General features: G+C 51.8%; 1 protein-coding gene across 5 annotated transcripts in view; it reads right to left on the bottom strand.

Moving 5' to 3' along the window:
* Positions 1-1,105: 1,105 nt before the first annotated feature.
* The window catches only part of L3mbtl1 (L3MBTL histone methyl-lysine binding protein 1), a 37,122-nt gene continuing 25,365 nt past the window's right edge, over positions 1,106-12,862 (bottom strand). For 4 of the 5 annotated variants that reach the window (XM_034493722.2, XM_076930178.1, XM_076930179.1 and 1 more), the window contains 11 exons: positions 10,482-10,633; positions 10,003-10,079; positions 9,044-9,129; positions 8,767-8,877; positions 8,218-8,332; positions 7,702-7,801; positions 7,345-7,542; positions 7,186-7,235; positions 4,864-5,021; positions 4,310-4,372; positions 1,106-1,247 (listed from right to left, as the gene is read on the bottom strand). In XM_034493722.2, coding sequence (XP_034349613.1) covers positions 1,113-1,247; positions 4,310-4,372; positions 4,864-5,021; positions 7,186-7,235; positions 7,345-7,542; positions 7,702-7,801; positions 8,218-8,332; positions 8,767-8,877; positions 9,044-9,129; positions 10,003-10,079; positions 10,482-10,633 — 1,245 coding nt within the window. In that variant the 3' untranslated portion in view covers positions 1,106-1,112. The remainder of the gene's footprint in view (positions 1,248-4,309; positions 4,373-4,863; positions 5,022-7,185; positions 7,236-7,344; positions 7,543-7,701; positions 7,802-8,217; positions 8,333-8,766; positions 8,878-9,043; positions 9,130-10,002; positions 10,080-10,481; positions 10,634-12,862) is intronic. The other variant, XM_076930180.1, reaches the window with a different exon arrangement.

Below are 12,862 nucleotides of genomic sequence, written 5' to 3'. Positions count from 1 at the left end.
ACAACCCTGCTCTTCAGCCTGTGGGCCCATCTCAGCACCAGATGAAGCTTGGCACTGGCTCCCACCTATTGGAGGGGTGGCTCTCCCTCGGCTCTGGCACTCCCCACTCAGGCTGGGAGGTGGGTGGGTTTGGCAGTAATTGAGTAGAAGATGAACCTCCACTTGGACAGAAAGGTCCAGGTCCCAGAGCCCCAGTGGGAATCTAGCTGGCAGTGAGAGACTGTTGGAGATTGGCAAGAAGGGCCAGAGAGCTCAGAGACAGGAGAGGGGACCTTTACAATTCTCTACTGTAAGTAGCCTTCATTAAGACTCGAGAGCAAAACGAGCAATGTTTAAGAGACTGAGTGAATGTGATGTCACAGGGGTTGCGTGCTAGCCAGTACTACACCCTCCTGGCAGGAGGCTGGGCTGGGAAGGGCCTCTCCCTCATGTGTAATATCTTGGCTGAGATCCACAGACACAGAATGAGGCCACCATCACGCTTTCTGGAGCCACATTTCAGGTCAAAGACTCCACTGTGTCTGACGGTCTAGCCTGGACTGCTTGTTAGGTCAGACTTCATCTCCCCCACACCCAACAGAGACAGCATCAGGGAACTTAGGCCCTGCTTGTTATGCCATGGGCTCTAACCATCTGCTCACTCTGTACTGCCCACTTCAATGCTGAGTGATCCTGACCTTAACGTGTTCAGGAAGGGTGCCTTGGCTCTGAATCTCTGCCTAGAGGCAAAAGGGAAAAAGCAGCCAGAGGCTTCTAGTAGGAAGCTCCCATATGTCTGAGACTTAAGCATCCACAGAGGAAGAGTCATGGGGCCTGGGTGGACCATGGATGGGGAGCAACGGTACACAGCCAACAGCAGACAGGGAGGCACCTGTGGTCCTTTCCATCAGTCAGGCCTTGGTTTAGTCACACCCTCCCTGGGGCAACTAGAGACAAATGAACTCCAGGACTAAGGGCTGAGACCCGCTCCCTTCCCCAGGCTCCTCTGTTCCAGAACAGTGAGGACAGGGGTGCAGAACTCAAGTTGGAAGAGAAGCACCATCTGCAGAGGGAGCCCCGCGAGGATGGCAGGAACCCCCCCCCCCCCCCCCCCCCCCCCCCCCCCCGGCCAGTCACTTAAAGGCATCGTCAGTGTTTTTGAACATGAGAATGGCGTTATAGATCTTCAAGGCTGGGCCCAGCTTGACACTCATGATCTTCACAATGTCCGCCTGTGTCAGCAAAAGGAAGGCCTCGCCGTCAATCATCTGAGGGGGTGGGAGAGTGAGGAGGGGATCGGAGGAGGGGGGAAAGATATGTGGGGGAGGTCAGGTGTGGTGGGGGTGAGGTGAAAGGAAGGTGGGGGCAGAGAGGAGGGAAGAAAGGGCAGAGGGCAGGTGGGGAGAGGAGGAGGAGGGAGGGCAAAGAGAAAGGACAAGGGAGGGAGAAAGGAGAGAAGGTAGACAACAATGGGGACGGAGAAGGAAAGCAAGCAGCCTGGTCCCCGCATCACACACATACAGTTTTTCTTTGTCTTTCTGCTGACTAGTCTGTGTCAGTATCTGCCCTGGAAAAAGCGTCTTTGGAGCCTTTATAGACAGTAGTTTCAAGAAACCAGTTGCTGCTGACACAGCTGTGGGGCTTGCTACCCAACAACAACATGGAGCTCCTTGTCTGAAAGTTACTAAGAATTTCAAAATAGTGACAGCCAAGCACGAAGCCAACTGCCAGGTTCTTCTAAGCACAGGGCCCCAGGATGTCGCTGCACAGGTCACGCGCTCGCCCTGGGAGCCAGCCTGGCTCCTGGTCTGAGCAGCTTCATTCATTAGTCATCAGCTTCAAAACAACAACAACAACAACAACAAAAAAAAACCGCTGCCTGGACTTATTTCGTAACCTGGGCAACAGCCTCCATACCGATGCCTGTGATCTAGCATTTGTGAAATGCCTGAAGCCAAACCAGAGCAAAGACAAACAAAAACAAAGACAAGAGAAACCCCACAGCAGCCCATGGGGACCACCTGTCAAGCTCAGTATTACGAACAGTGGACAGACATTGGATCCTGAGGGCTATCGCATGGGGGTTTGTTGTTACCACTGACCTATTCCTGCCCCCAAATCAGAGAGCCGTAGAACAATTGAATGTAAACAAGCCTTTGGATCTGATTTCTAGTTTTAACTTTTTTCTATTAAAGTTATTTATTTTGTGTATGTACGAGTGTGCCTGTTACTACATGCATGTGGGAGCCAGGGGGCAATTTCTGGGGGTCAGCGCTCTCCCTCCATCATGGGAGTCTCAGGGATCAAACTCAGGTCTTCAAGGTTGGTGTCAAGCACCTTTACCTGCTTATCAGCCAACTTGCTGGTTCTGACTCCTAAACATTTAAAAATGTCACAAGGAAAAAAGAAAGACAAGGAAAAAAAAAAAAAAAGAGTACTGTCCCAGAATGGGAGATACTGAAGGATTACAAAACATCAAATAATTTATGTGGGCCTTACTTGACTCAAGAATGACTTTTTAAAATGTTCTGAGGTGACAGAAAATGTGGGGATGGGCAGGGCGTGGACGGTCGGAGGAGCTAGCACTGATTGTTTGCTGACGCAATAACAGCGTCGTATAAAAAAAATCACGAGTCGCAGGGGTCAGGGGTGAAACACTGTGATGCCTGTGATTTACTTCAAACAACTTCATCCCCAGATAGATGGAGCAAGTGTGTGAAAGGCTGAGAAGTGAGGGAAGAGAAAAGTCAGCTGTGGGGAGGGAGTGGACTGAAGCAAGCAGGGGGAGGGGGTTGTTTGAGGCAAGGGACTCAGAGGGGGAAACATTTAAATGTCCATGAATGGGAGAGCTGCCATTTGAGCATTAAATGGAGAAAAACCATGAGTGTATGCAGGATTACACAGTGCCATCCCCACCCCCCCACACACACACTACAGGGAGACCCACAGAGCACCTGCTGTCTGATCCCGCCCACACAGTTTAAGAACAGGCAAAGCCAATCTACAGTGCTATAAATCCACAGCGCTAAAACAAATATGACCGTCTACAGCGGTTATGTTTTGGGGTGAGGCTTGACCAGAAGGCGCTGAGGCAGGACTTTCTGATATGATGGGAATGTTCTATCTTGATGGTAGCGGACTCAAGTTTACTTGTTTCATAAATCGTGTGGCACTGGCTATTCACCTCGGTCATCTGGAGTGGGTGGGTGGGCGCATCGCTACTGAGCAGTGGTAAAGAACAGTCTTAGCATGCAAGAAGCGTGGGGCCTAATTCCAAGTAACAGAATCGCACCAAACCAAATCCCAAGCAAATGAAAGTGGGGGAAAAGAAGAGAAAGCCATCCCAGGGAGACGAAGCTCAGTGCATTTGCTCCATGTTGGTTAGAATGTTCTAGAAATAGGAGTCATCTGGACACCCAGACAGAATAAATTAGATGGGCAATACAGGGGCAAGACCAGAGGCCACACTGTGCTGCTGCAGGGGAATGCTTCTGTTGTTTTGGAAGGAGGCCTTAAATACACTCAAGGGCTCCTTCTAGTTTCAAACTGTACAAATTAAAAGAGTCACAAATAAAGTTCTTTATTTAAGAACAACTGTGCACAAAAAGTCAGACTACTACTTATAGCGGTCTCCCCCATACTGGACTTTTGGTACAGTGATGGGGTTTCTATTTGACTCTGTAATGTTGCTGGAGAGAGGTACACGTGTGCCAGGGATATGGTCCTGCCAGATCTACTGCTGTGAAGACTCAACTCCTTTTTCCGAAGTTCACAATGACTTGCAAGGCAAGCCTCAGTGTACTTGTTCTACCTCTATCGCAAACACAGGAAAACGTGTGCTCCGAGACAAGATGCTCAAGATGGAGCTGGGATTCCGGCCCGGACTGTCTGACAAACCTGGCATTCTCTCCCCTGTAAGTCACAGCTTCACATCTTCCTAAGCTCTGGGGGTGCTGGAGTGAGTTAGACTCTGTCCAGCAAACACCGACACCTATGCCACCTGATATCTGCTTTGGGCTCAGTGGTAGGGATGTGGCTCAGTCATGGGGTAGCTGCTCAGCCTGGTTGAAGCTGTGCTCTCTCCCCAGCACCCCATCTATGAAACGCTTCAATTCAAACAACCCTGGGCAGAGAGAACAAGAGCAAACTCGTTCCTTCCCAAAGGGAATCTGAACACGGTATCCCCAAGCTGGGCCACAGTCCCTACAAGACTTCCACAGAATTTGGTCAGAGGCCCCTCTCGGGCTCAGGTAATGCTGGTGAGGGTGACAGTTTCTTGCCAGCTCAGTGGCAGTGACTTCATCTCTGTCCCTCTGCACTTGTACCTTACCTCGTCTTTGAAGAGGCGAGCTTGGTCCTCAGAACCCGTCAAGGTCTGAACGAAGCCAAAGACCTTGGAAATCAAGGGAGATATATTGAGCAGGGGGATGAGAACTAGGGAAGGGATTGAGACTACATGGTCTTGGTGCCCTTAAACTGTGCCAGCAGGATCTTTCTTATCAGCCTCAGGGGATCCTCAAGTCTTAAGGCACATGAGGGAAGGTCCCTTGTTCCTTAAAGTATGGCTGACAGAATGTACCCTCCCTATCCACCACAAGGGGCCTGTTTTGGTTAGCCTCGCTGGGCAGCGCAAGGGACTGTGGCTAGGAGAGATGACACTGGGTCGGGAGTAGTACGCAGCTCCATCTGAGCAGGCCCTGGCCTGAGACTCCTGCTAAGGTGTGGTTTAGAGGAAGAGGAGGAGGATGAGTAGGAAGAAGAAGAGGAGGAAGAGGAGGAGGAGGAGGAGGAGGAGGAGGAGGAGGAGGAGGAGGAGGAGGAGGAGGAGGAGGAGGAGGAGGAGGAGGAGGAAGAGGAGGCAGCAGCTGAGGAAAGGTTCTGTACCTCTTCAATGGTCCACTTGGAGACTGTGGAGGCTGAGAGGCCTGCCACTCCGGGCAATAGCTTGCAGTGTTGCTCCCAGCTCACAGAGAGTGGGCGATCAGCGTGGGTTGGCAAGGTGGACATGAAGAGGGACTGGTGTACCACACTGGGAGGGAGGGCTAGAAGGCAGAAGCAGAGCATGATGGGCAGAAGTAGGGACAGCCCACATCTGTGTCACAGGGGACACGGCCCCTTCTGAAAGCCTGCAGAGTCACGTGGGTGATCTGGTACTTATTCCTGCTGGGCAAATGGGTTGCTTGCTCCCAGACTTCAGCACCCACTGTCTAGAGTGACCCCAGCACTGTGACACTTATGAAGATGTTCTCTTGGGGCTGCTGGTCTCAAGTAGTCTCCAGTGTCCAGACAAGCTCATCCCCTACATCAGAGATGAGTTCTGTGTGTCCTTTCTGAAGTCCTTTTGAACTCTGATCAATTCTCTTAGCCTAAGGTGATCCTGGCCCTGGAGAATGAATTCTTATCAGGTCTCCAACCCTGCGCTGCTTATCACTTGCCTTCTGATCTGCTCAGGAACCCCTGGCTCTATGGGTCAGGTGACTGACTGATGCTACTCTGCTTGGCTTCCTCTTTAACAGGCCTGCCACTCATTCCTTGGATTCTACACAATCCATTGGCTGATCACCTGACCCCGTCCTCTCCAGCTGGTCCAGGGACCTCAGGCAGCTTGGCCATTTTCCTGCAGGCTTTACTGTGCTTTGGTCCAGAGTTCATGATAACTGTTCTTTTTTAGTGTTTGCTACTAAACTCTGGGTGCAGAATGCAACGCTTCTGATGCCATATTCTCGGTGGCAGCCCCTGCCTGCTATAGACCACCCCTTTCCGCCTCGCTCCTAAGCCTCAGCCTCTTGGCTCTTCATATTTCCACCCCAGGCCTTTAGAACTTGACCATGGCCTGGCTGTCATTCCCGCCAGTCTTTGGATCTCAGCCTGTGCACTGCTCACCTAAGCAGCACTGTGGGGCTGTGCCCTGGGACTGATAGCCAGCTCCTACTATGACCCAATGGCTATGTCTCCCTTACTCGGCCATAACTTAGGTTTCTTCTCATGGAAACCCCTTTTGATGCCCTGGGTCCTACCTTAGTCCTCAGAGTACAGCGAGATTCTTTTAAGTACTTATAGCATTTTTAAAAAACCACCTATCCACACAGCATAAAGGTTTTTTTCACAGAGGTGAAAGACGTACATCTATATTGAGGTCTGCCATGGATGTGTGAGGAGTCTCCTCGAGAAGGGTTTGCCGTGGTCAGGGTGTCCCTTTTTGGTTAAAGGCCTGCTGGTGCAGCAGGGAGCCCTCTATGGAGGTGAGACACCTAGGTTCTGTCCCTGAGATGCCTCAGGGGCTCCAGTGAGTCCTGAGCCCTTTCTTCTCCTTCAGGCTACAGTGACAACCATCGGAAAGACTGACTTCCGACCTGGCAAGATGGCTTAGCAGGTAAAGGTACTTCAAGCACTTGCTGTGTAAACCTGAGAATTTGAACTGGATTCCTCAAACCCATATAAATGTAGAAAGAAAGAACTGACACAATGAAGTGACCTCTGACCTCCATGTGCAAATCATAGCGCGCGCGCGCACACACACACACACACACACACACACACACACTCCCCAATCCAAGAACTGTCCACATTCAGCGATCAGGATGCGCCCTCTAGTGGTTAGAATGTAGTACTACAGTTGGAAGCTGACTAGGTGCACCATGGCAGGCAGAAGAGGGGCCATAGCCTGCCCCTGGGCTAGCCTGTTAAGGAGGGCTGAACACTTTAACTAGACCTCCTTAGCCATATACCACACCACACAGTGAACTCTTATCATCCTCAGCATCTGACTGATGACGTCAGGCTCAAGGAATCTGGATATACAATGAGACACCTCAGTCCCTCACAAGGTGAATGACCCCGAGCAAATGATTCCGCCCCTGAACCTCCCACTCCTCCTTAGTTAGACACAGTACAGGAGGCTGGAGAGCCAGAGAGGGCGAATGTAAAGCCTGGCTCGGTAAACAGTGGGAACTACCATCATTTCAGCCGCTGATGCTACAAAGGTAGTATCCGGCCATGCTTTCAAGTGAGGAAAGGGAGGTTCTGAGATGTCCGGTAACTTGTTGGACGCACAGCTGACACCCACAGTCTCTGGAGGAAGCCTAGAGCCTCCTTCCCAGCTCCCCTCTCCCTGGTGCCCTCCCATCAATCACAGGGCATTCCATGCACCCTCTTGCAAGACCCTGAGTGGGGGGGGAGGGCGGGGGGGGGGGAGACCTTACTCACCTTGGAGGTCTTCTTCTGGAATCTTGCGATACTTTGGAGGGCGTCCAATCCTGGGGAGAGAGAGGGACCAGGGCCGCAGCAGGGGATCAGTGGCTGCCTCAAGAAGACAGGAGGCCCCACACCCGTGAAGCCCAGGACCTGACTCCCTGGCCTCCGCACCGGCCTTGATGGCGAGGCTTTTTCCTTGGGGACAAATTAGACGGGTTCTTCTTCCTGGCTGCGGTTTCCGAGTCGGACAGCTCCGCTTTCAGCCGGCTCTGGTTTTTCTCGGCCAGTGGACAGCCAGAAAGGCAGTGGTGAGCTGTGAATTTGCCAGTGACGTGGCCAGAGCCATCACAGCCAGGAGTGGGGCACTTCCTGGGGAGATGAAGGCTTTACTTTGGTGGACCCAAGCGTCTCCACAGAGGCTCCCTAGCCTTGGCTCTGTCCAGGTCCTGATGGGTCTCACTGCAGTTATAAAAGACACTCCCTGAACAATAACTGCTTGCTCTGGGCCTCACCTATGACTTCACTTACCGGTGGTGAAAGCTATATTTGGAAGTCTTTGTGTGGGGTGGGCTCCTGTGGCTGAGAGGGGGGCATCCCCCAGGGGAGGCAGAGCTGGACTCTCTGGGCCCTGTACAGGCAGAAAGAGAAGTTGGCACAGAGTCCTGGAGACAGGGGAGTGGGACAGGGAAGTGACCGGTTCCATGTAGGGGGAGATTATTCAGAACTAGTTCTCTGGAGACCAGGCCCAGAGCCAAGCTGCACCATTCCTGCCGCTGAGCAACAGTGGTTAGTGGGGAAGGAAGGTTTGGCTCTTGTATACTTTGCGGGCCTGTGGGCATGCTTTGGTTTGGTGTAGCAGGGCTGTGGGCATGCCTTGGTTTGGTGTAGCAGGGCTGTGGGCATGCCTTGGTTTGGTGTAGCAGGAAGTCCTGGGGGCTGGTTAGGAGGATAGGCATCCCAGGCTCACTGGGGGCACTGGAGCCCTGGCAGGGTTGTCTGAGATTGATGGAATGGGAAAGAGAAGAGGGCCCTAGGGGTACACACGGAGAGGAGGCTCCAGGGGATGTCCTGTCTTGGCGCACCAGCCTGCAGGGTGGATGTCTGGGTGATCGGCATCAATCCAGAAATCATAGTTGTGACTCCAGCCATCAAAGTGGAGCTGAGGAAGAAAGGCCCTTGGGGGTCAGGTATGGCTCTGGGAGCCCAGCTCAGTGAGGAGGCTGGCTGGGCTCAGAGGTTCTCTCCAAGCCTAGGTGAAGACCTTGGAGAGGAAGAATGCAGGACCACCTACACAGCAACTGCTTTTGGCCATGTATTCTCAGCGCTTCACTGGTTAAAATGTCATCATTTCCATCCAGTCCTTATGTAGGACAAGAATTGTTAGACCCATTCTGCAGATGGTAACATTGGCTTGGAGAGGCAAAGGGACCTATCCAAGCCCACAAAAGTGAATCACAGATAAGGAAAGAATGAGATCTGGGGTCTTCAGCTTCCTATCTCGTGCTATGACTTTGATTGGTTTCTAAATATTCTACAGAGTTCCTGTCCCACTGACCTGTCCACCCCGTCCCCAGGCTAGGGTCCCAGAGCCACCTTTATCCGATGATCCTCCACGTCCTCCACACTGGCTACCCGGATCAGTGCTGGGTTCCGGCGGTCTACAGCCTCCAGCTTCATGTTGACAAGGAAGCTGTGAGGGGGTCGCTATAGGGAGACAAGTGCTGTCAGGCTAAGGCTCAGCTTGGAAGATCTGAGGCTCTGAGAAGAGAGCTACAGGGGAGACCGTGTCTTAGCCAAGGCCCCTTTCTGGCTGACTGACAGGACCACATTTTCCTAAGTTCAGTTCTGGAGAGGGCAAGAGTCAACTTACCACTTTGAAGGCCCAAGTGGGCACAGCTGAGGTCCCAGTTTCTTCTAGATATTTCTCCCAACAGAAGCTGTCAGGGTCTGGGTAGTCTAGAGAAGAGAGTGAGAACAGTATCTGAGCCAGCCAAATGACTCAAGGAACTCTCTGCCCCCAGTAAGGATCAAGAACATGGAGGGAAGCCTGGCATGGTAGTGCACACCTTTAATCCCAGCACTTGGTAGGCAGGGTCAGAGTCAGGGTCAGGGTCAGGGTCAGGGTCAGGGTCGGGGTCGGGGTCGGGGTCGGGGTCGGGGTCGGGATCGGGGTCAGGGGCAGGGGCAGGGGCAGGGGCAGGGGCAGGGGCAGGGGCAGGGGCAGGGGCAGAGGCAGGTGGATTTCTTTGAGTTCAACCTGGTTTACAAAGTCAGTTCCAGGACAGCCAGGGCTACACAGAAAAACCTTGCTTCAACAACCACCACCACCACCACCACCACCACCACCACCACCACCACCACCACCACCACCACAACCAAACGAATATAGAAGGGATGGAGATTCTTTGGGAAGAAACTTCCCCCATGTGACTACAGTTAGCTGTTTGCATGGGGCTCCTGGGGCAGAATGATCCCGGAGGGAACAAAGCACATAGAACCCAAAGAGCTCAGAGTTATTGGGATCCTAGCTTCCATCACTTACAACCCTATTGCACCTAGTTAGTCCTATCCAAACCTCTGCTATACTTGGGCCTGTGGCAGTCCTAGGAGGAAGGACATATGTTCTTTGGTTGAGATCCCTGCATGCTTGAGGTAGTCATGTAAATTTCTTTTCCAAAACCACAAAAAGTCAAGGCTCCAGGCCTTATCTGTTCCCTACTCTGATCCTAAAGGGCCTGCAAACAAGGTACAGGGAACGAGTCTAACATGTTAAAGACAAGGAAAGAGGACCAGGCCTGGGAAGGATGCATGCTTGGGCAGCAGCCTCACCTTGTGGAGGGGTCAGGGGCTTTCCTTGCTTCTGGCACCAGCCTACTGGGTGGATGTAGGGGCTGCTGGGATCACACCTGAAACCCAAGAGTATATCACTGTCTCAGGACAAATGGGGAGGGCTGAGCCTGGTGTCCTCACAGCATGGTATTGGGGACTTCTGCATCTGCCTTCTTGGTGTGAGAGAGGGATGGGGGACTAACACAGGGTCAGAACACTACCACATTAACTGAAATAGCACACCACAACAGCTCATGGAGATCTATGAAGGGATGTATGTCTGGACCAAGGTATTTTCTGATAAAATGGGAAAAACTGAGCCATATATCCCATGACACTCAGATATACGGGACAGCTCACTACCTACCATCTTCTCCCAATCTGGAAAAAGATCTAAATATCAGGAGTGGACTAGGTATCTGAGGTTCTAGAGAAGATGCCTCCCGCCCCTGGTGTCTCCTCCCCAGCATGTCCCATACCAGTAGTCGTAAGTATCGCCCCAGTCGTCAAAGTGCACCAGGAAGCGACTGTCTACCACATCTGTCACACTGGCCACACAGACGAGGGAGGGGTTCATGCGGTCCACAGCTTCCAGCTTCATGCCCACCTGGAAGCCCACCGGTGGAGTACTCTAGGAGCAAGCAGAGAGTTGCCACAACCAGGGCCAGGCTGGCTGGACCTATCCCAGAGCCCTTGGCAAACCCAGGAGCAGGGTCTCTACAAGGATTGCCTGGGAGGGGGAAATCAACACAAGGGGGAAACAGGTCGGGAATGAGGGTTGCTCTGGGCCACTCAGGGACTTCCTGTCCTCCGAGGGCAACGATCATCACAAGCTGACTTGTGAGAGAAGGTAAGTGACTGTCATGATGAATTTACCCAAAAGTTCTAACAGGCTGAGGACAAGTCTCCTCTACCTGAACAAGCCTTGCCATGCTTGCCTGAGTCATATAGCTAGGGCAGTAGTGGAATGGCTGGGAGGAGGCACTGACATGCTCCATCCCTGAAGAATACATGGAATGGACAGACACTAGTATTGGCTGGGGAGTTACCACAACCAGACCAAAGCTTTAAAAAATTGCACCTCCTCATCTTCCAAGCTGTCCAACACAAACATCTTCTTCCTTTAGAAGGGAGTAACATCTGTGGTCCAGGACACAATGCCAGTTAATGGCAGGGCCAGAATTCAAACAGTTTAACTTAAAAAAAAAATCTGCACTTCCTGTCACGATAGGAGGTGGGACCCTATTAATCACCTGTTACCTCCAACAGGGGCTGGACTAGAATGGGAGAGCAACTGTCCTTGTGAGCAGCATAGTGGAGTGCCAGGCCTATATGGTCATCTGAGGGCCACTCTACTCCTAAGCTGCACATCCAGCCCCCAGTATGGAAGTATTTTCAGTGGGGGCTCCCTCTCTCTCAGACCCTTTGCTTGGGATCATGTGATGCGTAACTGCTGACAAACCACCTGCCACCTGCCACCTGCCTCTGAACAGGTTAAAAGCAGGAGGTGAGCTAGCGGAAATGTCAGAGATGAACGGAGACGGCTGCCAGGATAGACTTTGACCACACACAATAAGCTGCAGAGCAGACCAAAGGAAGGATTTCTGAGCAGAGACAAGACAGTGTCCAGGCTGTGGAGCCAGCAAGGGTCTCTGTATGTACAGGGGAGAATTCTGCAGCAGAGAATGCTATGGCTTAGGTGTGTCCCCTCAAGGGTCCTGAGCTGGAAGGGGACTGGAGGACCCTGGCTGGTCACTGAGAGAAGCAAGCTGGAGAGATGGCCTGGTGATTAGGAGTGCTTGCTGCTCAATCATAAGTCCTGAGTTCAGATTCCAGCACTCATGATCTGCAAATGTTTGTAACTTCAGCTCCAGGTTCCAATGCTCGCTTCTGGGCTGTGCACACATAGGCACTGGCATATGCACAGACAACACACACACAGACTCACACAGACACACACACAGAGACTCAGGCTCACGCAGACACAGACACACACACACAGAGACTCAGACTCACACAGACACACACATACACACAAATAAAATACATCATAAAAGAAAAATTAAAGCTTGATCCGGGCAGTGGAGGTACACACCTTTAATCCCAGCACTTGGGAGGCAGAAGCAGTTGGATCTCTGAGTTCAAGGCCAGCCTGGTCTACAAAGGGAGTTTTCCAGGACAGCCAGGGTTACATACACAGAGAGACCCTGTCTCAAAACAAACAAACAAACAAACAAACAAAAAACCCAAACAAACAAAACAAAAACCCAAAAGAAGAAAAAGGAAATGAAGGAAGTTAGGGAGAGAAAGGAGAAAGAAGGAAAGCAAACAAGCTTGTGTGTCCACACCTCTGACCCCTGTGATTTCTTCCCACACATCTCCAACAGTGTGGGGTTAGCTGCCATGGAGCCGCCTCAGAGGCTCAACAGAGAGGGCTACCTAATCATAGACTTTCCTCTTCTGAAGCAACAGGACAAGACTCATGTCTTTCTGTATTACTTTGTTACAGCAACACAAAATGGATGAGGGCTGGTGAGATGGCTCAGGGCATGGAGGCGCCTGCCTTCAAGCCACACAATCTAAGTCTGAATCCCTGGATCCACACACGGAAACAGCAAACCCACTCCCACAAGCTGTCCTCTGACCTCTAGGTGTGCTATGCGGCATGTGCATCCCACACGCAAAATACAATTTTTAAAAAAAGGTAATTAAAAAAAAATGGATGAAGACAAGACAAAGGAGGGAGTGGGTGGGGGGAACGTAGCCAACACCCCCACTTTGGCTTTGGTCTTTCTGGGGACATGCCTCTTGAACCAGCAGAGACCAGAACAGAGCTGAGTTCTTGTCACTCCAAGAGTTA

The sequence above is a fragment of the Arvicanthis niloticus genome, chromosome 2 (genome assembly GCF_011762505.2).
Source record: "Arvicanthis niloticus isolate mArvNil1 chromosome 2, mArvNil1.pat.X, whole genome shotgun sequence".
Taxonomy (NCBI): Eukaryota; Metazoa; Chordata; class Mammalia; order Rodentia; family Muridae; genus Arvicanthis; species Arvicanthis niloticus.
The sequence above is the reverse complement of the archived record's forward strand: the minus strand, read 5'-3'. Positions and strand labels throughout refer to the sequence as shown.